The sequence below is a fragment of the Ischnura elegans genome, chromosome 8, assembly GCF_921293095.1.
Source record: "Ischnura elegans chromosome 8, ioIscEleg1.1, whole genome shotgun sequence".
NCBI classification, from domain to species: Eukaryota; Metazoa; Arthropoda; class Insecta; order Odonata; family Coenagrionidae; genus Ischnura; species Ischnura elegans.
Genome location: NC_060253.1, coordinates 96,318,724 through 96,345,648, shown reverse-complemented (window position 1 = coordinate 96,345,648; position 26,925 = coordinate 96,318,724). Strand labels below are relative to the sequence as shown.

Sequence of the window (26,925 nt, the reverse complement as noted above, 5' to 3'; positions counted from 1 at the left end):
TTGTCTTCTAAGGAGAATATTAAATCACATGAAAACAATTGAAGCGTGTTTCATCCCTAACTCGTCGCACCAACTGACCTTTTTTGGCCTTCCTGCTTCAATTCTCCGTTTCTAGACGACAAATGCTAGGAGAGTGACTTTCTGGGCCCGAAGATATCTTGATAGCTTCGACAATTAGATGATATGCACGAGATTTAAAAAAGAATGAGACGCATTCCTGACGATATTTCTGTTTATTTTTCAGCTCTAATTGATTGCCACTCAGTTTTCTATCTAAAATTCTATAATTACACTTTACTGATATGCAACATTGTCCAAACAGCATAATTTTCAATGAAACAAGCGCAGCCTCAAACAATTAGAGACGGATTGGAAACGCCAACTTCATATACCACGTAGCGCGCATCGCTTTGAAGGCAACGACGTCACTGAAGCAAGATCTAACTTCTTCGTCCGACTCCCTCATTTGTAGCCTTGTTGTTTGAAATACGGAGGGAGCGTGCTCCTTTCTCTCCACCTCTCCTTTACGCGCTCCTTCCCAGTGGCGTAGCCATGGGGAGGGTCCGGACCCCACCCCCCGAAATATAAAAACACAGTTATTGTCCTTTGCAAAAGAAAACAAAATGTTGAAAAATCAGGAATTTACAAAAATTTTCTTAAACAAATTAAGTTCTTCGATTATAAAAAGTGGTAAAATTAGTTTAAAACCCATTATTTACTATTAGTGCCCGGTTTTTTTTTAATTACGCACTGTGGCGTAAATTATCGCGAGGATGTGCTAAATCCACCTCACAATACTGAAGCATTTTCGGATGAAACACAAGTCCGTATGCGATGAGAAAGTAAAATTCGTGGAAAACGTGCGTGAGGAAAATTTGAATTCAGTCGATGGCAGGGGGGTAGCCAGGAATTTTGTTAAGGGGGGATCCAAAACCAGGGGGGAAAATTTTTAAACAACAGGGTACAAAGGAGAGGGTTTCAAACTAATTTTAATGCCCTCCATAATAGAAAATACTTCATTTTTCAAAGATTCATTTTTTTTCATTTGTAAATTCATGATTTTTAAATATTTTGTTTCCTTTTATGAAGGAAAGTAATTGTGTTTTTATATTTTGGGGGGTCCTCACGCTACGCCACTGGTCAGTGGTTCATCCTAAGAATTTTCCTATTTTCATTTCCAAACCCAACCGTAACAGTTTAGGCCCTGAGTATGTAAAGATGTTTTTAAAAAAACAACTTGAAAGCCCATAAAATAATTTTTAATTTATAAAAATATTAAAATGTGTATGAAAATCTAAAAAGCATTCCATTGATTGTATGTACCCACAATAAACTTGAATAATGACTTTGTTTAATGGTAGGAATTTGAAAATGCATTTGGATTCGAAAATATCTGATTCAAAAGATCTGGCTCCAAAAATCCTGGATCCGTCCATCCCTAGTTATTTTATTCCATTCAATTCTTAAATTTTAATGACAGCAATGCTACAGATAAATCAAAATCCCACCAGTTAGAAGGAGTAAGAATCGATGGAATCGAGAATCGGGAATCGATTTGAAGGAATCGAAAAAAAATGGAATCGACTCATCCCTACTTTCTTTTGTCTCAGTGTGTGGTAGTCCTCAGACGTGAAATCACTGGGATAGTTGTTCTCTATTAGATGTTTGGCGATACTAGAATCTACAGTTGCCTTTAGCCAGCACATCATTCATGTTCCAGTGCACAAGTGATCATAGCACATGTTATTTTTGTGACTGATTACTACGAGGGGGTCAAGGTCAGAAAATAATTAGTGTGGACTATAGTATTTTTATATAAGTAAGTTTACGTAAGCACCTCAGAGTAATGCCTAAACTTTTAAGACTAGAAATATAATGCTTTTTCAGAATTTAAATGGAAGTGGAAAAACCTTAGTCAACTGGTGCTGCTAGAGTGAAGAAAATACGTGGTTGACTCAAAGCAAATTATCATGGTGGGTTCCTGTAAAAAGGAAAGGATAAATTAATTAAGAAAAAAACAAAGAGAAAATATTTCTGTCTAAGAAAAAGTATGAAAGAGACAAAACTACAGTGAAGAGCAGGCAAACTTAAGCTTTTAAAAAAAAAAAAAAAAAAAAATCCAGCTCACATCAGTTCTCCTCATATATTTTTCATTGTCTTTTTTATAAATACCATGATAACAAGATTTTAGTAATAGTACATAGTGCAACCTCGATAGAACGACACCCCACGGTGCACCAATAAACACTCGCTATAGCGAATTGTCGCTTTACCGGAGGTGGTGCAAATAATAGCCAATATACCTCATATTACTCCTTTATTTTTATTTTCTCGCTTAGACGTGTTTGGTGTTTTTTTGGCCATGGTGTGTTCCACCAAATGCTTTCTATTCATGCAACTCGTGGACGTGTGGGTATGCTGACGACTGCTTTTTGCCGCCCGAGGAACAAAAGAAGATCAAGCATTCGCGAATGCTAATGCCACAATATTTTCACTGAGTCAATACGCAATATTTCGCATACTTATTTTGCCTTCTTACCAACAATAAATGCTTCATTTTGCCCTATGTAAACCACTTCCTTAATACAGTGGAACCTCGTTAAAGCGAGTACGGGCTATAGCGAGACCCCCGCTATTACGAGATATAGCTGATGCACTGTCAATTGACCCTATTATTAGTGTGTTAAAAAATTCGTTTTTACGAGGCCCTTTTGGTGTTGGCTCTCGCCTTAGCGAGGGTTTCATCGCCGGAAAAACTTACATCAAGACTACTTAATCTCTGTAATTGCTTGATCTTCTTTTATTCCTCGGGCGGCAGAAAGCAGTCGTCAGCATACCCGCACGTCCATGAGTTGCATGAATAGAAAGCATTTGATGGCAGACACCATGGCCAAGAAAACACCAAACAATTAGTCGTTGTTTGAGTAAGGAAATATAGTGATGCAAATAAGCATCACCTTATGTCTGGATTTATGCTTACGTTTATCAGATAGAAATTTGTCTGTCACCGCACCACTCTGTTCCTGTATAACTGTTCACAACAGGCATACATATTGGCTATTATTTGCTCCACCTCCGGTAAAGCGACAATTCGCTATAACGAGTGTTTATTGGTGCACCGTGGGGTGTCGTTTTATCGAGGTTGCACTGTATCATGTTAATAAAATCACACATCACAATGACATGAGGAAAGGGCTATTCTTATCCTTTTTACGTATCCTTTCAGTTGATCTTAGTATGTTCCAGCCTCTAGGAATACGTGTAATACCAATCTTGCCTATTACTGGGGGATATTACCATTGGTGTCAATCTTAAGTGTGAATTTCCTAGTTAAACCCAATAGTCTTCTTTCATGCCTTGGGAAAACCTATCTTCATTTCTGCTGTTTGCTTTATTACCTTTTTCACAGATCTTTTCTAAATCTCATATGTTTGACATGTCTGCAGCTCTCTTACTTTTTCACGCTCACCGATCTCACTTTGCACCATATTTCATTTCATTAATATTTATTCCAAGATTGATGTTAAACAATTTTTTTGCAGCAACAGGGACAATTTGCTAAATAGTTAGGCTTTTAATTTTAGTAGCTCTCCTGCCGACAATTAATGTCCTCCTAGGGTGTATTATCATTTCACTCATGGTTGGTTTCTGACAGTCTGTCTCTATTCTGTCTCCATTGAAATGATGAGAATTATAGCATCACTACAATCATCTTGTTACACATGCCATTTTTGTGATTAGAGAATTTTTTTTACATATAAGGTTTACTTAAATTTTGGAATAGAGTCAGAAATCATGAAAATCCCCTTTGATAAAAGACTTGTATCATAGAGGAACTTAAATTCTGTATGAAACTGCATATGTACTTTATTATGTTTGCATCTTACTTACCATCACAGGGCGACAGTTGAAGCAGAAAAGTTTTGAGAGGGTGTTGGAGCGCATCCGTCGCGTGTCTCGTCTCCGTGTTGTGGTTGATCCTTCAGCTGCTGCTGCCGCATCAGCCACTGGTGCACCTGGTGGCCCCCCATGGCCACGAGAGATCACAGCTCGCTATGTCACTGACTATCCAGTTGAGAACAATGACTGGGGTGACTTTCAGACTCATCGTAGAGTTTTAGGCCTGGTATCAGTGGGTAAGTATTGATTGATTCTATGATGCCGGGCAAATTGTCATTTTATTTTACACCTACTAATTAAATGTTTTGTGTATATTGGCACAAATCCATTATGGAAAAGTTAAATACATAAATTTGTTCTGGAAATGATACAATTGTGACTTTTATCAATGAAGACAGCTTTAATTTGTGGTTATTTAATTATGTAATACAGTAGAAGCCTGGTTTAACGAGTGCTCATAATCCTAATCCCTAATGTTGGTGAATTGCAACTACTATTGATTTTAAAAATTAAGGTCAGAGAAGGAGTTGCTTGGAAAAGTCAGGGTACTTAAATATTCGGATTCTGAAATGACAAATATTCTGATATGGAATTGATGTATTGAGGAATGGTTATTGATGTAATTTGCAGATTTTCTCCCGGAATAGACATACTTTCCCTCATCTAGATGGCTGGGAACTGAATTTTGATGTTCTGTTAGCACTGGATTTTTCATGAAAACCTCTCTCGATCTTTTGTAAATTTATTTTTTAAATTTAATCTTTGATTATTTTTAAATGCATGGATTTGCTTCTCTTTTCTGGATTTTCTGCAGGAAAATGTGACTCCCAGCAAGAACTGAACGAGCTTTGTCGAGTGCATGAATCTCTAAAGGTTAAGTATGCCTCAACCCTCTTTGACTCACGCTGTGTCGTGTTTGGGCTGTATCCCGATGGAACCCCAGTCATCTCGCAGGCTAATGCAGCATCTCCCCCAGTTCAGCCCGAGGCTTCACTCCCTCAATCCCCGACTGTTCCGTGCTCTCCATCTCCACCACTCGCATCCTCAGAAGACCTCTCCACACCATCCCCCCCGCCATACCAGCGCTTGGGAAAGCTTGCTGACAATGGCGAGGCAAATCCGAGTGCTGAGGGAACCAATTCCATTGAGCGAGTTTCCCCCCTGCCAGAAGATGATGCAATCTCAGCCCTCATCGGTATTGGAATCGATGGAGAGAAGATAGCTCAAGGTGATTACTAGAGCTCCTAGATTGTGGTAAATAAAAACTTCATAAGCCTGTATGAAAAGGCCCAAAAAATCAGTATTTAAAGAGTTGGTGTAGAGATCCAATGTGCAATAAAATTGTACATAAAGTCATGAAATAAATTTGACCTTGGGTTTACAAGATAACCAGGATTTATTGATTGCAGTCACTAGTACGTAGTTATCACATTATTGATAAAAAATCAAATAATTAGGAGAATTGAAAAAATATAGCCTTGAGTGTCATGGTAAAGTGAGATATTTCAGGTTGACATTTATTGGCAACCTTGAGATTTGAAATGAGAGAAGTACATTTTTCATGCAATCTTTTTTCTTATTTTAGATGGTGATGGAGATGCTAAGAAAAATGATGCTTCTTCACCTGGTTCCCCAACCCCAATTATATCAGCTGATCCATTGCAAGATTTAATTGAAGATGGGAGTCAACCTGTAAAAATTCCTCGGTCCAAAAAGAAGCGGCCACCTCCTCCTCCACGGCCAGAAGTGAAGGATGTGCCATCAAGTGTAGAAGTCATTGGTATGAATTTACACATATTGATCATACTTTAACATATTTGCACTAAATCTGGGTTGAATGCAATACAAAGACTACTTCCCTTCCATTGGAACCCATTTTTCTTCACGTTGTTTGAAAATTCAGAACATTCACTTGTGGCAATCCTTGCAGCCTAGGTGGGCTAGCACACCTTATTGTCATTTTTTTTGCTCCACTAAAGCATAGGAAAAAAGAGCACCTTCTGCATATTTTGGGACATATAATGCATTTACTTCATACATATAGTTGTCAGAGAGAGATAAATTTTTATTTCAAATCATTCCATTATGGAATCTGATAATTTAAAATGAAGGACAAATTCATCGTTTGCCATAATATTATTATTTTAGTTGGAAGAATTCACTTTCTTATGATTTTGCAACTGATGGAATAAGATAGTATAAAATTGTTACCGAAATGAGAGAATCAGGAATAACTTGTAGTTGACCTATCAATTATAAGTAGAGGTCTTGAAATTCGCAAGACACAATATTACGAAATGATGCAAAATAATACAAAATAACATTTAATAACGCGAAATAGGTAAATAAAAACAAAATTTTGCCTTTTTCACAAATTTTAAGCAAATTAGCGAAAAAATCACATACAAGGAATCATAATCTATTAAAGCCTAAGCCTTCATTGTTTAACGCTGCTGACATTCATTCGATCTCTCTCATTACGATTCTAAGGTCAGTGGGTTTGTTTTGTCTCGTGCATATTGCATTTGCCTAATATTGCGCACTCTAGTGATGTCTCCATTGGAATTTGCCGTTTTATTAATCACAGCCTCTCTCTTCAATTCACATCTATGAAATCCAGAGAGTCATCTTTTCGGAAAGTGGCCTGGCAAAAATTCGTTTCAGTGTTTATTTCACGGCATAGTTACCGCTGCAGCGGTGCACCGCTGCTTTTTGCTGCTTTCAGAAGAGCCGGCTTTGCTCTGGCCGTCGTCAACAGGACGGTGCCGTGCTTTCAAATATCCATGGGTCTCAATAGATTTCTTGAAACGAGTTGAATCGCGCAGTTGACGGCACGGCCTTGTTGACGGTCACAAAGGCACCCATTTCAATCCGCCCTGGCAGTGCTCCATCTATGGCGTGAAATACACACAGTGCTCCCTTGAGGCTACTTTCAGACGTGGAAACTTTTTGCCGGCTGCCGTTATTCTACCACATTTTGTTAAAAATTAGCTGAGAAATCTATCAAAATCTCGAAATATACGCCTTGAAAAACAATTTCGTGTTAGAAGCACGAGCAGAAGAAAAAATTTTGAAATTTGCGTCTTGAGTTGGTGAAAATCGCCCTTGAATTGGAGAAAATTGCGATTAACACGAAATTCGCGTATTCGAGGGAAAACCCTGGAATTTGCGTTAAAATTCACGTTATCGCATTTGTGTTATATGCATGTCCCTGGTAATGAGGTATAATGGAATGCAGTTTATCAACCTGTGTGTTTTGACTCTGTGACTCTTATTTGTTTAGGACAAAATGATGGGCAGTCAGAGGAGCGTCGTCCAGTGAGGCCTACAAACATTGATCTGAAACACAAGTTGAAGCCGGCCAACATGTCATCTCCTACACCCTCCAGTGCCACGGCATCTACATGTTCTTCAGTCCCTTCATCTCCGTCTCCTCCGTCATCCTCGTCCTCCACATCAAACCCCACTCCTCCAGCCGCACCTTTCTCTACTCCACCAAACTTTAAGACAAGGCCATTGTTCTATCCAGACTTAGAGTCTGCTATTGGGAAAGGTGTCCAGTCATCTACTCAGAATGGCACTCAGGTAGGTTTGAAATTTTGAAGTTAATTGGTAGTTCAGTATTGGTGTCTACGGAACAGAAAATGTGTTAATTATTAAATTTAACCTTTCACTCCACTCTAAATGGTAAGGCATCTTCTTGAGGAATGATTGCAATTATAAGCCATTTTTAATTTATTTTTTGGTGAACTTTTAATAGATTGCCTGTTGTGTATAAGTTAAATTCTACAACTCTATAATAGTGCATGTTGGTCTGTTTTAATATTTTTGCATTCAACTCAGTTCAAATGGAAGTAGTATTACAATTTATTCTTACCAGCTATCAATTATAATAACAATCACTGTTTATTAATAATACTTCTGGTTGTTTAGGAAATCTACTTTTGTTGGTAGTTATGAATAGTATTCGATTTTACTGTTAAAAACATAATTTTTGGACTAATACAAACTTCTAGAAGTAATATTTAATGAATATACTTCATGTAGTTAGCCATCTTGTAAAAAAACCAGCCTTCTTTCTCATGGGAAAGTGTGTTCAAAAAAATAAAATCATTGGTCTGCGCCAATTTACAGTAAAACCCCTCTTTTACACTTTTGACGGGGACAAGGAAAAAAAGTGTAAATTGCGGGAAAGTGTAAAATCGAGGTTAGGCACAATTTAATGAAAAATAACCCCTTTAAATATAGTTAAATGTTCTATTTTTCATATGAATCATGTTCTAAATGAATAGTAAGTATAAAACCTTTAATTATGATAACAAAAAACTCTTTTATTAGTACTGAACTCTCAGTGAGGTAGATCATATTTTCTGATCAGATTTTTAGATCATATTTTCTGATTTCAAAGATCAGTCTTTTAAATGTTCTTCATCAGCTTTTTTAAACAATTTGCGATTTCTCCATCATCAACTTCTTTCCATGATTGTGCTACATAGTGTAGTGCATCTAAAACTGATACATTGAAGCTCTTAGGGTCCCTCCCACTGTCTATAAGATAAATTGCTTTTCTCACTAGAATCCTGCGGTAGTTGGATTTGAATACATGGATTATCTCTAAATCTAATGGCTGTAATTGGCTGGTACAATTTGGTGGGAAGAACACCAGTTTTATATTCCTCAAATTCATATTTTTTGGGTGGGCTGGGCATTTGTCTAAAAATACTATAATTTTTTGGTTTTGTCCACCCATATTGGCATCTAGAGCCTGCATTTGTTCCTGAAAGAAATGTAACGTCATCCAAGCTTCAGTATTAGCGGCATAAGTTGTGGGATATGTCTTGATATTTTAAAACATCTGGGATTTTGGATTTTCCAATAACAAATGGCCTTAACTTTTCACTACCATTAGCATTAGCACCTAACAATAATGTTAAACGAGCTTTGCTATGCTTTCCACTAGGGCAAGATTCACCTCTGAAGTCTTACAGAGAAATACAGTGGAACCTCGTTAAAGCGAGTACGGGATATAGCGAAACCTATCGTTTGACACGTTGGTTGTCATGATTGCCCGAGGTTTAACCCTATGACCTTTGACCCCATTATGAATTTCGGAGGTCAAAAATCAACAATACGGATCTATGAACTGCCTAACCGACTTTGGCACCCTCCAAAACCTATCGCTTGACACGTTGGTTGTCATGATTGCCCGAGGTTTAACCCTATGACCTTTGACCCCCATTGTGACCCTCGGAGGTCTAAAAATCAACACTACGGATCTATGAACTGCTTAACCGACTTTGGCACCCTTCAAAACCTATGGTTTGACACGCTGGTTATCATGATGGCCCGACGTTTAACTCTATGACCTTTGACCCCCATTGTGACCCTCGGAGGTCAATTAGCGAATAATAAGGGTTTTTGGACTTTACCAATGACTTGGGCACCCTATAAAACCCATGGATCGACACCTTTGTTGGTATACTATTCTTTTTGCCACCTTTATGACTTTGACGGTGACCTTACTGGGTCAACAGTTGAATTTTCGTGAATAAAAGTATTATTTTCGGGTTTCTCGTGTCCGAAAACCTAAGAATAGTCATCTTGGTCAATGAAATTAAGACTTTTTTCTATCTCGATTTTTTAAACATTGAAATTAAGGCAAATTTTGGTTTGGACCCACATTGTGAGGTCAAAAGGTCAAAATTGTAAAAATTTTTTTACACTCAACAAAACTTAGGACCTTTTCTCATAAGTACATATGCTAATTTTAATGAACATTGCTCCATGCAAAGTTACTAAATTTACAGGTCAAAAATGACACACGACCCTTGGGACAGTCTGTATTTTCAAAGCCCGGCGAAGAATGAAAACGAGCATAATTTCTATTTAAAAAGTTGCAGAACTGTAATTTTTTGAAGCAACTAATTTGGTTTTTGCGTATTTTCCTCCCAGCCATATTAATCTAAGTTTAAATTATATTGCGGAAGTAGCAAGGAAAACAGTGTTTTGAGAGTTACAGGAAGGAAGTGTGGACACGGAATCAACTCGCACACCTTCCCATTTCATCACTTCATCAGGAAATTATGGCGTCTGAATACACGAATTTATCTTTTTTTAAATCTTATCATCATTATTTTCATAAATCGGCCTTCAATTTAAAATTCGGCTTATAGTGTTCGATAGAGGGTAAATTCAAGAACTCGCCGCGGTAAGCAGTTAGGCCCGCGGAAAGGCTAGAATTTGAAATGGCGCTGGAAGTTGGGTCTACCGTGACGTCAAGCCAATGGGAGCCCGAGTCGCGAATGAGGCAACCTTTACTTTAAGAACCTTGCTTCTAGTCTATCATATTTCGAGTACTTAACATATTTTCGCGTCTTTCCACTGCACTGGTTTCTATCTTTTTGCGAGTTTTAACAACAGTGTTTAACGTGGGCACTGGAATCCCAAGCTCTTTGGCAAGGGAAACGCGTGAGCCTACATGTGAGTCAACTCTTCCCAAAATTTTAATTTTATCTTCTATCGAAGAAGTTTTCCTCTCTCGTTTCTGGGCCATTCCGTATTTGATTCGCGTTTATTGACGCTGACACGAAAAGAGCAGGGAAAAAGAGATTACGATTAAAACGACTTTAAAATTGATCAAAGAACTTGGTAATAATGTACGCGAAGGAGAACACCCAGTGCGTGGATCATCACGAGAACGACCACGAATATAAACATAGCGTCTATATTCGTAACTACGATGCATACAAGTGAAGTGGAAAACCTGCAATATTTACCACCAGCAAATGGAATGAAATTTAAACGTCGCAAACAACCTATCTCCAGGAAATCCCGCGATCATAAATACTCTAATAGTAATATAAACTCTATGCCCGCGATAGTGGTCAGAAACAGATGAAGAAGGAATTATTGTAGTATTTCAAAGAAGCCGTATTAATGATAGTGGCGCTGATGACAGGTATGCCAAAAAGGCAAGGAGGTTGTAAATACAACTTCCTTTCCTATATTTACAACCTTCTTGCAAAAAGTTTATCCCAGGCTCCGATCTCTAAAAACTCTTTCTTCTTGATTACGGTGCGCTATCTGCCATGTTCCCTTTGGCGGCCTGGCGTAAATAGCGGGTCATTTGAAATTTCGTCAGCGTAAATGCGGGGAAGACTTAACATTGTAGAGATACTTAAATCATTGGGACTTGACGAAAATGTCGCAAATTGCGGGAAAACGTATATTGCGGGGGCGTAAAAGCGAGGTTCTACTGTATTTGCAAATTATTCACAAGTAAAGGGAGCTAAGGGGTTGTGCTGGATCATCTAGTTACAACACAATAGGTAATATAGAACCCTTCTCTTTGAAAAAGCACAGTGATGTGTCAAATTTCATGGTGGTTGGTGAAGTGGTGTTGAAGTCTATTGATTTCTGATGTGCAAATATCCTCTTTTATTGATACAGAATGGTTGATTGACTTTTTTGATGGGACCTTTGACGAAGATTTACATGATTTGATAAAACAATGGAGAGATTATTGCTACTTGAGGGGAAAAAAAACAACATTCAAGCATAAAAATTTAGCTGAGACAAGTTTAGTTTATCATTTTTAGTAATTAAATTGTAATTATCAATTTATGTATTCGGGGACAAATATGTGTGTTTAAAATGCTTGTTTCAGAGAAAGGTTATTGAAATCTCTTACCATCCTATCTGTTAAAGCATGAGAGTTACATGTCTAGTTCTGGGAGAGGTGTCTGGGTTAAAACATGGTATTTGTCTGGCTGATCTCCTAGGGATGTGGGAAGCAATTTTTACTATAAATTAATATCATTATGAATTATTTTATGGAGAAACAAAATATCAGAAATAGTTCTTCATGCCTGAAGAGTGTGGAATGCAGTGGTATCCAACATTAATAATTATAATTAATGTTCTGAAAATAACCACATACAATACAAATACAATATCAAAAGCAGGAATTTATGTTGAAAATTTCCAATTTGGTTGACGTGATTATTATAGTTAACGATGAACCAGAAAAATTTTATAATAAAGATAACCTTGGCCTCCACCTAGGGTTTTTACTCGGGTCACACCACCCAGTAGCGAAACACTGTAACTGGTTGGCCACTATGCTGCCCTTCTTACCTTGTAATGCTTTATTTTTTGTTTTCTAATTTCATTTAATTTTTCTGTTCAGGATTTGGAATCTGCCATGCGAGAATTTCTTGCTTCATTGTTTTGGGTACTAGAATCCAAGAGGCTAGTTTTGGCTGGGAACAAGAGTGGCACTGGTACTGGCTCATCCACAGGGCCTCTAGGTAAGGTTTTTGTGGGTCATCAGATAAATATGGTACAGAGATGGCTACAGTAAACTGTCGATTATATGTAGCAGGATATTATGAAATTTTCGATAATATGTTGTGAAATTGTGTAAGCCTATGGTAAATACATGATGGTATTCAAAAATAAGAAGTCTAGATAATACAAAATGCTTTGAAATGACAAACACTCAGTCCCCAGGGGCAAATGGAATTCGTTTATATGAACAATGGCAAAAATTTTGTCAACAAAACTAGTTATGCTGGTCAGAGCAGCAAAAACATCAGTGCTTCTGACTGCAGTGCATCAAAAGTGTGAAATCGTAAGTGATAGTGCAACTTTGGAGGAGAAGGGTTCACCTAAAAACTTTTGGTAAGAATCGAGGGGCAGTAGGAGTTCAATGAACATATCGTGGCTTACTCAATGGCCCTTATTTACATGCCTGCTCATAAACATCATGTTGACAATACTTCCTAGTTTAACATGAGAGGAAGGTCCCAATCAAAACATTTTTTCACAAGTTATTAGAAAGGTTTCAAATTACAAAATTTGATATTTCGAAGTGCCTAATTTTCTGGTCCTGCTTAGAGATCAAAATTTGCTGGTGTGGAATAATAAATCTAGTTTGTATAATTTAATGAAACCTTCTTTGATGTGTGTCCTTGTACTGTCTAGATTTCCAGATTAACAATCATCTACTGTACTATGCGTGTACCTCTATACTTAAAAGTATGTGCTCAGAAACATTATTTAATATGTAAAACTAACTATGAAAGATCTCCTAAATTATTTCAAATCATATGAGTCCAGAGTTATTGTGGTATGTTATGATAAGTTCTAATTGAATGCATGAATTACCATTTGATATTTGTCGGTACTATTTGGTGTAAACATTAAGTGTTTATTTTTAATAAGCGAATGGTTTTCACCCCATTACTGCATGGTTATTTCATTTTAATGTTTTTCTACCAGGATTGCCATCTCTCACAGGATCAGCAGGCTCTGCCATCACTGCCCCAGCCTCCTCAGCGGATGGCAACTTGCCCTCATTGCCTTACTGTGCTCCGTTTGAGAGGAGGGACTTTGTTGGCTTGTCACTTGACTCGAGGGCAGCTAGGCGGAGGTGGGCGGGCCGAGCACTCAAGAGGCTGGGAGATCTCTCGTGTCAAGCTGGGGCACCCACTCAGGCAGCAGCGGCTTATGCCTCTGCTGCAGAAACACTCAAGGCAGCCAATGATTGGCTTTGGCTTGGTGGTAAGTGAGATCCAGTCTATTCAGTTACTTTTATACATTATTTAACATTTCATTAACTTTTATACCCATATATTTTGGCCAAATGTGGGCTGGCCATTGGGAAAACAGGCGATTCAGTCCACACCTTCCCCACTCCACTAATATTTGCCGTCATTTGATTGCATTGTTGATCTTTTCTCTGTTCTGCTCCCATATGTACTCAGAGTATGTAATGAATGAAATGAATTGGAATTATAGTAGCATAATATTTTCGGAAATTAAGTCTTCAGCCCCTTAAACCAAGATTAAAGTAATATACGAGCACAAAGCATCATTATGTACTGATTGCAGAAGGTGTTTCAGTGTCTGATTATGTAGGTCATTCGCAAAGAAGAGCAAAGAGAAAAATTGAGCCGCAAAGGCTGTGACAATGACTGGTATTGAGCAAGGAAAATCTTACAAACAAAAATGTCATTGGCTTATAACTATTGAATCCAAGAACGACTCATGTATGGCTGCAAGATAAGATATGTCCTTTGTTGTGTTCCCGAGCTTGATGTTTAAATTTTCTGTGTATTACTGATAGCAGAAGGCTTGATTGCACTCCTTGTCCAAGGAACTGTGCCCCACAACAACTGGCTCCCGCGCAACTTTGTTCCATGCAACTATTTGGTGCACTGTGTGGAATATGGTGTCTTCCTCCTTACAGTGATTTGATGCACCTTATCCATTACAGAGTCATGATTACGCACCTCACATCATGCATAAAAAATTGGAAAGGAACTGTATTTAGGGATGCATTACTCTGAGAAATATTGTATTTTTCACGTGTAGTCAAAAGTAGTGGGACATGATAGTATGACGAAGGCAGTCATCGAAGGACGGAAGGAGGGGAAGAATGGCTAAGGACAGCCTGGTATGCAATAAATGCCTAGTAGTGACACATGTAAAGGAAATTAAATATGTTAATATGAAAGTATTATTTGATTGGAGGTTAGATTTGAAAGCCACATATATCATACAACGAATTTGTTGAGACTGGATAAATCATGACTTGGCTGAGGGGGTTTTTTCCTCATGTATTTATCTAAAATAAATATATGTATTTATCTTTCAAAAATTTTCAATTGATGAAAGAAAGAATTTAAAAGACATTTTATCATTAGTAAAGCAGTTTTAAAGAAATTAAATTATATCCAAATAGAATTTGTTGAATGTCTTCTACACATTTGGATTGCATAAGCTCCATGACATTTGTCCACATGAAACTGGGTGACTAAAATGGGTTGTTTCGATTGCTGATTTATTCTTGTAACAAATTTAATGAGTTATTTAGGAAATGGATATTTTCTTACATTTATTTTTGAACTTACTTGAAAGTAGTTCCCAATATTAAACTTTTGACATTTGTTTCAGGGGCTTATGAGGGTCATTGCTCTGTGTCAGTGTGTGTATTATACCCAAATCCCACGCTAATACCTCCCCTGCAACGAAATGCCTCATTTCCGGATGGAATCCTGGGGGGCGTTACCAATGGTGGTAGTCCTGGAAAAAGAAGGTCAGTAGGGTCCATATTTATATACTCTTGTCATCAGAAATAACCTTGTAAAAATAAGGGAATGCTGTTTTTCTGTTAAAGTATTATTTGTAGTTCAAAGATAAAAAATAAATGTATAAAATCTAGAGATGGGTGGAATAGCAGATTTCTCGAACTCGAATATCGAATTCAAATATTAAATCATTGCTCGAATATTCGAATACCTCTAATTTCAAATACCTCAAATAACTAGAGTTGCGCAAAGAATATTAAACATATGTTTCTTCTTCTATTTCCCTTGATGAGTGTATAAATAAAAAGGTATACACTGGAACCTCGATCTATCGTTTTTCAAGGGGATGGACGAAAAAAAATGATGAATGCGGGAATGTTTGACTAGGTTATCTATGCAGCAGGAAACTCAGGATTTTGGCGAGTAATTGTGATTTCCTTTAAAAGATTCAAACAGGAATTAAGCTGATTAATGGAATATTTTCATATTATAGAAACAATTTGGGCATATAGTTGATTCAACTAACATCTCTCTCAAATATCCTAAGGGGACACACCACCAAGCTTTGGAGGAGGGGCTGAGGGCTGATGGATGGAGGGGGTGGCGGATTTTGGGAATTGTGCTACGTAATTACTATCCCACGGCACTGAGGTTCTCCTGGTGAGGGAAACCGGGGATTTTCGGATTTTTTCGCCCGATCATTTTCGGTTCCCCACGTCAAACTCTTTTCACCGCTCTAATCCGCGAATTTGATGTAGTTCTTCAACTTGCCTAAAACGGCACTGCATACACTAAACGATTAGAGTTCTCTACATTTTTCCAAGTCAACTACCAACGACATGCGTGCAACTGTGTATGATGTGAAATTCGAGGTATTCGAGATTGTACCTTTAGCATCATTATTCGAGATCTTGAATATCGAATACTTTCCAGTATTCGAGTATTCACGGATACTATTCGCACATCTCCAATAAAATCTCTATGTAACAAATTTGTATGGACTGGACAAATCATTACTCTGCTGTAGAGGGTTTTGCTTTATGGTGGTGTGATGAGGGTTGCCACTTCACAAGGCTATCCAAGTAGTGCTCTAAATGTTCTGCTATTACGGTGAACAGACATCCGGATTATTCCAGACATGTCCTCCTGTTTAGATGTTTGTCCTGTGTCTTGGAGGATTTCTTAAGAATCAGAAAATGTCCTTATTTTTGGAAATCCTCCTTTTTCTGTTGTGTTCCTATCCCTTTCTTTCCTTGCCTATGAATTTATTTATATATTTGCGCTTAAGGCATTGTGTGAATGAATGAAGAAATATACAGTAGAACCTTGGATATATGACCCTCAGTTATACGATGACTTCACTTATACACTGATTTTTTTGGTTCAGTGAATAACCCTATATGAACCCATGTATTTCCAGCCTCGGTTATGAAACTTTTCATTTATACGACAACCTCGGTTATGAAATGCATTTTTCCAGTCCCATGATATAAAATACTCATTTATCCAACTTTTCAGAGAACTGTTCTATGAGAAGATTGCGCCACGCGCACCGATTTTAGTCACACGGGTGGGTGTACTGTGTACAAATTATATGCAGATGCTAATAAAGAATAATAATTTTTCAATTATTAGTGATTTTATTAGATATTAATTGTAGTTATAGTAAATGATCTTAAATCCAGAATTATGAAATGTGGAATATTTATCTTTAACGGAGATTTTCTAGAATTTTCCCAATGTTGTTTTCCATCACCCCTGTGAAATAACACCCAAATGAGCCGTTAAAAATTTTCCTGTACCTAAATATTGACTTCCATAGCCATCGAGGAAAGATAATCGAATATCTAGAATGCAAGTAAGTCGACGGTGATTCATGGTAAAAGCAGCATGCATTGTCTCATTCCGTGAGATAATCACACATCTGTGGGACAAATGGAGCCGGAAGGGAAGAAGAACTTGGCGTGCTGATCAAAACTGACTCAATTTGCATCTCAGTAGGTTTAAGTGAAACATGATTGGACCTAGAATAGCTATTAGCTTAACTATACAAGATGGAAAGCTTTTACTTTTAACAGAATGGGAGTTAGTGTGAATACCCTTGGGGAATAACTCACGTCGTCAGTCGTCACGTAATCATTGAAGTCGAATTCAATCACTTGCGGTCTAAATGGCAATTGTGCGGTTAGTTGAATTGCTCATCTTAAGGAAGTGATATTCTTGATTTCGTGATATCCTGGATCCTGTGTGTTCTGGATTATATATAGTATGGTATTTGGAGGAGGTAACCATGTAATTAGCTCATTTGAACCATGAGATAGGGGTAAGGAGGGAATGGTTGATAGAAACCCTGTGTCGGCACTAGCCAGCTAATTAGGAAAGGTGCCAAGGGAACCCGGCTTAACGTCCCATCTGACGGACAGAGTGTCACACCTCACTCTAGCGGGGAATGGGTCATCCCTGAAAAGTGTCTACCACTGCCAGGACTTGAACCTGGGCACATAGGGTGCAAAGCCTTCGTGATGCATAAGTGAAAAATTACTCCCTGATTGTGTCATACTGGTGACTTTCTGCCGCACTTTTGCTTGAAAGAGTACATATTTTCCTTTCGACTGAAGAAATTTAATGCATTAATGGAATCCTTGAGAAATACCTGTACCTTATTATGTTCAAGACTTCTATTCACCAGATATTGGTAATACGACAATGGAAGTTAGGTTAAGAAATCTATTACTCATAATAGAAAAAAAGCATCTCTGGTGATTATCAATCGTTAATTTGCGTAAAGTCTAAGATAAAATTGAAAGTGTACGGAAAATATGACAAATTGACGAGAATTACTTGGTACCTTCTGTACTGACAATTTTAAAAAATAAGCATTTCTCTGTTGAAGAAAAAAAGGCAGATTTCTAGGGCTTGTAGCCAGTAAGTTTTTGGAAAATTGAAATGATATTAACTAGAGATGTGCGAATAGTATCCGCGAATACCTCGAATACTATAAAGTATTCGATATTCGAGATTTCGAATAGTTATGCGAAAAGTACCGCCTCGAATACCTCGAATACTTTGAATTTCGCGTCATACACTGTCGCACGCACGTCGTTGGTAGTGACTCGGAAAAATGTAGAGAACTGTAGTCATTTAGTGCTCGCAGCGCCGTTTTACGCAAGTTGACGAATTGCATCAAATTCGTGGATTTTAGCGGTGAAAAGTGTTCGACGAGGGGAACCGAAAATAGTCGGGTGAAAAAATCCGAAAATCCCCGATTCCCCCCACCAGGAGAAACTCAGTGCCGTGGGATAGCAACCTTAGGGCATTTCCCACGATCCTCTATCCCCCTCCATTCAGCACTCGCCTCAACCACTCTGACGCTTTCCTCTTCTCCGAAATAAAACAAAAGGTCCCAGCTCGCGCAGGGATCGCATTACGAAGACCCCTGCTTCGAAAAAAATATCGAGTTACGAGAACAATAAAAACGTGTTTCACGCCCTCCCCCCTTTTCTCACCCACTGACCTTTTTCTGGCTACCTGCTTCGAAGTTCCCCATTTCTGGAGGTCAACTGCTGCGTGAGTACCGTGGGATACTTACATTAGCGCATTTCCCAAGGTCCGGTATCCCTCTCCATTCAGCACTAGCCCCCCCTCTGAGGCTTTCCTCTTCTTCAAAATAAAAAAAAGGTCACAGCTCGCGCAGGGATCATATTACGAAGACCTTAGCTTCGAAAAAATACGCGAGAACAATAGAAACGTGTTTCGGGCCCTCCCTCTCCTCCCCCACTGACCTTTTTTTTTCCTACCAGCTTCGAAGTTCCCCATTTCTGTGGAGGTCAACCGCTGCATGAGTCATCTATTAGCACAAAAGTTGTCTAAGAATGACTTTCGTCAATTGATGTTACACCTTTATTGAATTGAAATATTAGTAATGTGCGCGTAATTTCAAAAAGAATAAGACCAAACACGACGTATTTCTGAGTTTATTGAAGCATTTTACGCAAAGAAATAAATGTCAAAATACGACGGAGACTTATTGTTAGCATTCTGGCGAAACTCGATATGAGCAGCAGAGCTTCTCGGAAGTTGATGCGGTATTTTTTTCCGAAAGCATATATCAAGTTACAATTAATGAGTGGTGCTATAAATCTTTATTTTTACAGTCCCAGACAAAGGGATATTTTCACAGAATATTTGGTTTCTCCCTGATAGCAATTCCAATTCATCTTCTTATCTCGTGAGAACTCCCAAAGATGGACTGAAAATAATTGAAGAAAATCCGGTGGAAAAGAGCTTGTATTTTGCAAAATGCCTCAGATTGTCAGCTAGCACTTGGCAGCAGGAGTGGGGGTAAAGCGATGTTAGTTGAATTAATTATATTCCCAATTGTTTCCATAAAATTAAATTATTCATTAATCAGCTAAATTCCTGTTCGAATCATTTTAAGGAAATCAAAATTACTCCCCAAAATCTTGTGTTGCCTGCTGCATAGGCAACCGAGTCAAACATTCCAGCATTCATCATTTAGTATTCGAGGTATTCGAATATTCGAGCTATGATTTAATATTCGAATTCGATATTCGAATTCGACAAATCTGCTATTCGACCCATCTCTAATATTAACCTTTATGGTGGTTCTTCAAGTTAAGTTTTCATTTTGCCAGGTTAGTTAATTATTGCTGAGTATGAAAAAAAAAAACACTTATCTATGCAGCTTGGGAGTGAAGCTCTTGTAGGTCTTAAATAAGCTTATTCGGTGATAATGTATTGGTAATTTTGGATTGGCTTAATTTGAATGTTTGTTGGATTTCCAGGCCCAGCCCTACCCTTTCCCCCTCTCGCTCGTCCTCCTCCATTGCCTCCACGCCCTCCCCCACCACGTGCTCATCCTCAGCTCAATCCCCCTCACCCACGACGTCATCTCCGACCACATCTCTAGCCTCAACACCCTCATCTTCATCCTCTGGCTCTTCTTCCATGAATGGTGCTGCAAACACTCCTGATTTGAGAAACTGTCTCTCTGCTGATGAAGTGATGAAGAAGTATCGTGAAGCTATTGTTTTCTACAGCCAGGTCAGCTGAAATTGTTTGTTTATACACATTTTGTTCTTTAATATTTTTTGATCAATACAGTGAGTCCTCGTTTAACGTCACTTACCGTTCCTTAATAATGTGACGATAAACGAAATGACGTTAATCGAAACATAATATCCCATAAGAAACAATGTAAAAAGTGACTATCGGCTCCTAGACCTCACAATTCCTACGCGAAAAAATTTTAGCGTATCATATCTGGGGCATTTTTTACGATGGGAATGCCAAGCTACGTCATAAATACGAGTTCCTGTCTTCATCGACGACAATAGCAGCACTGACGTAAATCCTTCTCCATTTTTGTATCTTCCCGCATTTGCTTTTCGGCTTCGCTATGGTGGTCGCCCGGGCGAGCGTCGCCTGGGCATCATCATCGCTGAAACATCACAGTTACAGGAACCAAAATTATTGTGAACACGGCGAATAAAGTGACGACAAAAACTCCGAGTTCTACTAGGAAAAATTCCTTGAAATCACTTTTTAGGTTCCTGAAAACCATTATGTCAAGTAAAACCTTGCGCACCTACCTAAGAATTCGTTTTGCAGACAATTTGCTAAAACCGTAATCGCAATTAACAATAAACACACCGTTTTACACTTCGTTTAGACTCACTGTATTACCGCCCACAAAACGAACAACCTGCAACGCCTGCCGCTTCGCGTTTTTTTCTCGCGCGAAATTTAAAAGCCTTGACGTTATCGCGAAGCGAAGGTGCGATAAACGAATGACGGTCTCAAAATTTTCGTGACGTTATCGCGAAATGACGTTTAACAGGGTGACGTAGAATGAGGACTCACTGTACTGTGTTATATTGGTACTCTGATGATCCGATGAAATGTGATTGTCCTCCAAATTCATCATCTTTTGATTCCTTATTCTAATTGGAACTCCTATGAAAGTATGAGATGTTTGATGGATTTGATTCTTGTCTTTTCTGAGTGTGTAGACAATGTCTCTCTAATCAATAATTCACTCAATCCTATTTTTATAATATCATAACATTATTTGAATACTTTAAATTTTTTACTATATTGTTAAAAGGGTATTTCATTTAATTTTAGCAGAGACTTATCATGTGAAATAGTAAATAAATTAAGACTTGGGGATCAAAAATCGATGATTTTATATTCAATGGAGAAATAACCTTCCTTGTATCCACATGTTCCATTTGGGGATTTTAATATTAGTTTAAATATTTTTTTAATTTTAATAGTTTAATTTTGCATGTTGAAGTTGGATGGAATTAAGTTTTTTTTAACTTATAGTGACAATTAATGTCCTGCAATAAGTTTTTATTTGACAGTAATTAAAAGTATGTGAAAAATAATTTCAACCTTTGATGATAAACCATTGAAATTCAGTTTTTGCAAATGACAATGAAAATAGCCATCATTTCATATATCTTCAGTAGTCAGAATGTTGTGTAACTTCAATATTTTGGTGAATGAAGAATAATAAACTAATTTTAGTGGTAAAGCTTGGACCATAATCAACACTTAGATGTCCTTTTAAAGTACAAGTGTTACAATTGACAACTACAGCAGACTCCCGATTATCCGGCTGCAGTTTATCCGGGTTGCGGATTATCCGTGCATGATTTTAACTCTCGCTCAATTTTTCCCGCGATCTTATAAAAAAATAAAATTGGACCCAAAATTATCGGAATTACTGCATTAATGCTAGGATACCCCAGGCTTATCATTTCCGTCAGAATCCCGTTCGTAAAACGGAAGCGATCGCGCGCTAGCTGCATTCAAGGGATCACCGAGTTCGTGTTTTCCAAGCCTAGCAGTGCGCGAACGCACTCCGTGATCACGGATACACGTCCGGCAGCAGTTGCAACCCGGGCAACTTGTGCGAGACGCGACTGCGTGGCGTGGTGCCTGACGATGTAGTTTCCGACGTCGAGCAGTTGTTTTGAAGCGTTTGTGCAAATCACTTTTCTGTATCCGCGATCACACAGCTACGATAGTGTGGTTTTCGAAACCAGGCCTTACATGGAGCATTAATAATACGAGTACAACCATGTTATTGCCACTAAAAAGATCGCGAACTGGCGAAGAAAGCTCTCATTGAGTCCGGGAAGCACGCTAATAAAGCAGAATAATGGCATAAATAATAATATATTGTTTGTTTTACGTAAATTATGATCATTACAAGACATTGGATTTGATGTTTGGGTTATCCGTGTTTTCCGATTATTCGTGCCATCTCTCCCCATCATTAGCCCGGATAATCGGGAGTCTACTGTACTACTTCATGTGTATTATTGTATAATGCTGAATTCCGCAGGAGTGGTGGTAAAATTTGAGATTGCTTATGACCTAAAGCTTCCACCCAAAAACAACATTTTGTCATTAATTTTTCCAAAATATTACGAAGTCAAAATAACTCGGCCTAATACATGTATTATAACGTAATAAAGTCGTGTGCAAAAGATAATACACAAACAGATTATTGATTTCCATGGCACAAAACTTGACGTATGTGTTGACCGCTTGGCTGCAGTTAGTGTTAGATGTCACTGACATTTTAACATCTTTTCAATTCAGAAAAATAGTGCACACTGTCAACATCGTGAGCTGAAACTTATGGGCAAATCGCTTTTTGGTCTCCATTTTCAAAGCATGTGGTCACTTTCAATTTTCCTGCTAGGTTTATGCTTTTTCATGATAACTTCTTTATTTTTCTATTAGTATTCCTATTTTTTGCCATTGTTCACTTGGTTTTTACTCCGTACGGCTCTATCAAAATCACCTACTACTGCTGAACAAATGCCGCACTGTATTCCTGAGATGCAGAGGGCTTACGACTGCGATAAGGGAAAGAAGCCTATGTGTTTCGGACTGTCTCTTGGACCCTTTTACTTGTTCATGCTATTCATACGCAACTTGGCTACTGCTCCATTTCTCCCCCATGAATACTTATTACCTTGAAGGATTCAAAGTGGACCCTTTACGTGGAAATCAATTCGCCTGATAACCTAGGACGGCAAAAATACATCTCTAACAGTATTGTTTAAAAAAACTCAGTTCCATTAGCTCCAAACTTAATTAATGATCTAATTTAACTATTATCATTCAGTATGGAGACAAGATAAATTACTTCCGTAGGTCGGCTACTTGAACCGCATGACGAGTAATGTTTTCGGTCATTGCGCAGCAATGGATTTCGACAAATGTATAAACAAAGAAAAAGATTTGAGGCAAGAAATAGTATAAATATGTGTAAAATGAGAGTAATTTCGTATATACTCAGCACAAGTTCATGTTTTATCAATAGAATGTTAGGGTTATTTGATTTGGTAAAGTAGCATGGTGAAGTTTCCCTTAGGAATGAATTTGTGCTATATCAAAATTGCACTTAGCAAGGCATGGGTGTACATTCAAGTTGTGCACTTGAAATACCAAATAAAAATTGTAAATGTATTTTAAATAAGTATTTTAAAATACTTGTATTCGAAACAATGCCCAGCTCTGGTTCTCCATGAGAAAGAAATACCATTGAATCATGATTTCACTCGGCTGCATCCGCCCTCCTGTAATATGTTCCATTTCCTTTAAGTCCCCAGCATGGTGGCTTCCCCTTATATTTATGTGTAGCAATTGTGGTATATATGTAATTAATTTAAAATCTCTTTTTCTTTAGTATCAGCATGCCGGTATCATTGAGATGGAGGCTTGTTTCAAGGCTGCTCGAGTTGCCATAGAGTTGAATAGGCCATTACAAGCTGCCAGTTTTCTTCAGAATGTAGTGCTAATCAATCCAAACCTTGATGAGGAAGAAAAGGTAATGAAAATAGTATTTTTTGTCCCTAATGACAAATTATACTGTTATAGATAAATCATGTATTACTGTTTTGTAGCGAGTTCCCTTTTCATTAATTACCACTGTGTCAGTTCTGTGCACCTTGCATTCATCTGCATCTACATACTATCTTGTGAGTTGCTTCAATAAGCATGTAGCTGAAGATGTTAGGACATCTACTGTTAACGTACAATAGAACACTTAATATATTAGGTTAAAATTTGACTGCCTGAATTCAACCTTACATTCATTGAAGTCCTTAATTATTTTAGGGATAAACAAATACCTATACCTATGCATTCAGAAAAAATATCGCTTTTATTTCTATTAGACCTGGAGATACAGAGGGGTTCAAAGGTGATGTAAGACCCAACTATTGTCAATGGATTTAAATTGAATCACTGACGATCTGTGCTCTTTATTTGAAATTCAAATAGTTGATAACTTCATATCATTGAATATCAAATAGTGTAAAAAGCTAATTATTTGAGGTACTCGAGCGATTCGGCTATTCAAATGTCCCATCCCTATTTATGCCTGAATAACCATTTTAGAAGTTTTGACATAGATATTTTACATTGTAAGGACAAAGGGCTTAAATTATATTTTATGGAAAATTTCAAAATTGCCAATAGCCTGGATGGACTTCATAATGATGTTTTATTTTGTACTGACTCACTTCTGATAAAGTTAAGCATCCCCATAATGTCAAAACCCTGACCTTCACTCATGCTCCACTTGTTGTATGTTATCTGTTATCGGCCTTCATTCATTTGTTCACCCGAAGTGTTCCCCCGACTCAATGTGTTTAAACCATGGTCGGTTGTTGTGTTTTGAAGTACAGTGGAAGCCCCTTATAACGAGTACGGGATATAGCGACAAGCTCGAATTAGCGACAGCTACCCAAGGAACCATTTTAAACCCTATGATTTAAATGTAAAATAAATTCGTATTAGCGATAATGGCTCGATTCCTCTCTTGCGCCATTCGTAATTACGACAGGTTGACTTTTTGACCACGTGCCACATCTCTGGAATTCAATGCTTTTAAAACGGCATTTTTTCCGCCAACGTCGACGTCCACATGTTCCATATTCTCCTATTCTTCTTTCCATAATAAATTTCTCGAGTACACATTTCATTGCTCTTTTGTCATCTCCCTCCCGCGCCTCCGCAGTGAGATTAAAAATTATTCCGCCCGTCTGCTTGCACCATGGCTGGTAAACGCAAGTCCTTGGATTTAAAAACTAAAATGAGAATTATTGCAGATTGTGAAAGTGGAGAGTGTTCAAAGAGTGAAATAGCGAGGCGATTTGGAATTAATACATCGACATTGTTCACTATTTTAAAGAAAAAAGAACAAATTCGTTCGGCAGTGCTTAAAGAAGGGCGTCCAAGCACCCAAAAACACCTGCGGCCCGGAGAGCATCCGCAGCTAGAAACTGCTCTTTTCTCGTGGTTTTGCCAGCAAAGAGCCGCAGGGATTCCTATCACCGGCCCAATGATGAAGGCTGAAGCTGAGTATTTGTGTGAGAGGCTTGGTGAAGACAATTTTAAGTGCTCGGATGGATGGTTTGCACGATTTAAAAATAGGAAGGGGATATCCCTTCACAAACTATCCGGTGAATCATCAAGTGTTGATGTTAATGCTGTGGAAGGCTGGGCTCCGGTCCTTAAAGACTATTTGGACAATTACAGCCCCTGTGATATTTACAACGCGGATGAGACGGGCATATATTTTTAACCTTCTCCCGGACAAAACTCTCGCCACTCGAACGGACCCCTGCAAAGGAGGGAAGAAAAGTAAAGACCGCGTAACTGTTCTTTTATGCGCCAATATGGATGGTTCGGATAAGTTAAAACCGTTCATGGTGGGGAAATCCGCCCATTCCCTATGTTTTAAGGGAGTTAAAACTCTCCCTTGCACTTACGAAGCAAATAAAAATGCTTGGATGACGGCTGCTATCTTCACGCAGTGGTTATGAGCGTTTGATGCCAGGATTGGTGAAAGGAATAAAATAGTACTATTATTCATTGACAATTGCCCAGCCCACCCACCAATAAAACTAAGAAACGTTAAAATTGTGTTATTGCCGCCTAACACTACGAGCGTTCTTCAGTTCCAGTCAGCATTCCTATCAAAAAGTGTGCGCTACTCCCGCTAGAGGTCTTTACATCCGCTGATATTGCATCTGATTGCGTGAATCTCTACGAAACATAAATATTGCTAACAGACAGACAAAGAGTGGACTTCATTTATCATTTGTCCTTATATTTATTTGAAACAGTATTTCACCCTTTCCACCGAAGATAATTGATATGACTAATATGCTTTTAGATGCCGTAATGCTGTTCGGTTTCATGATTCCGATGGCATTTGAGTCGGCTGATTTGAAACACGATAGTAAACCATTCATACAGGCAGACTTGAAGCATAAGAAGATTACTTCCACCTTCATTCCGCCGTAAACCTGAAAAAGATAGAATTGCAATGCTCATGTGGAACCCTAAAATTTTATCACGCTCCTTTCGTCACCCAATTGCAGCAGTCACCCATCATTTTCATTACTACTCGGAAAGATAGAAGGTATGAATTTTTGAACAGATTCCGAAGTTTTAGCATTTAATAGTCTGATGCATAGCCATAACTGGTAGTTATGACATGTATATTTGGAGCATCCAAGAAATAAGGATAATAACAGCTCATAATGCACAGTTCAGTACGAGTGAGTCTGAAGCTGGGACTTTTAAAATCGACTTCTTAATGCCTCGGCTTATAGCATCCTGCATAATTACATATGATTTGATCATAGATTGCATGTGAATATGATCATTAGTGAATTAAATGTTCAAAATAATGATTTAAAACGGCTATCATGCTGCAATTTTCGCCTGTCAGCAGAAACAGCCGTGGTGACGCCTGATGAGTGATTTTTTTGTGACGATGAGATTGCATTCGGTAACAACGACAACTCACTATAGCGACAGATTTCTCTGTTCCCAACAGCTGTCGTTATAAGGGGCTTCCACTGTAAAAGTG

The 26,925-nt window shown here is 38.1% G+C and overlaps 1 protein-coding gene across 3 annotated transcripts in view; it reads left to right on the top strand.

Moving 5' to 3' along the window:
• The window catches only part of LOC124164149 (protein brunelleschi), an 81,868-nt gene that overhangs the window by 20,737 nt on the left and 34,206 nt on the right, over positions 1 to 26,925 (top strand). For 2 of the 3 annotated variants that reach the window (XM_046541340.1, XM_046541339.1), the window contains exons 3-11: positions 3,900 to 4,136; positions 4,715 to 5,128; positions 5,486 to 5,680; positions 7,184 to 7,485; positions 12,089 to 12,209; positions 13,183 to 13,464; positions 14,860 to 15,001; positions 19,799 to 20,057; positions 23,728 to 23,868. In XM_046541340.1, the coding sequence (XP_046397296.1) occupies positions 3,900 to 4,136; positions 4,715 to 5,128; positions 5,486 to 5,680; positions 7,184 to 7,485; positions 12,089 to 12,209; positions 13,183 to 13,464; positions 14,860 to 15,001; positions 19,799 to 20,057; positions 23,728 to 23,868 (2,093 nt within the window). The remainder of the gene's footprint in view (positions 1 to 3,899; positions 4,137 to 4,714; positions 5,129 to 5,485; positions 5,681 to 7,183; positions 7,486 to 12,088; positions 12,210 to 13,182; positions 13,465 to 14,859; positions 15,002 to 19,798; positions 20,058 to 23,727; positions 23,869 to 26,925) is intronic. The other variant, XM_046541341.1, reaches the window with a different exon arrangement.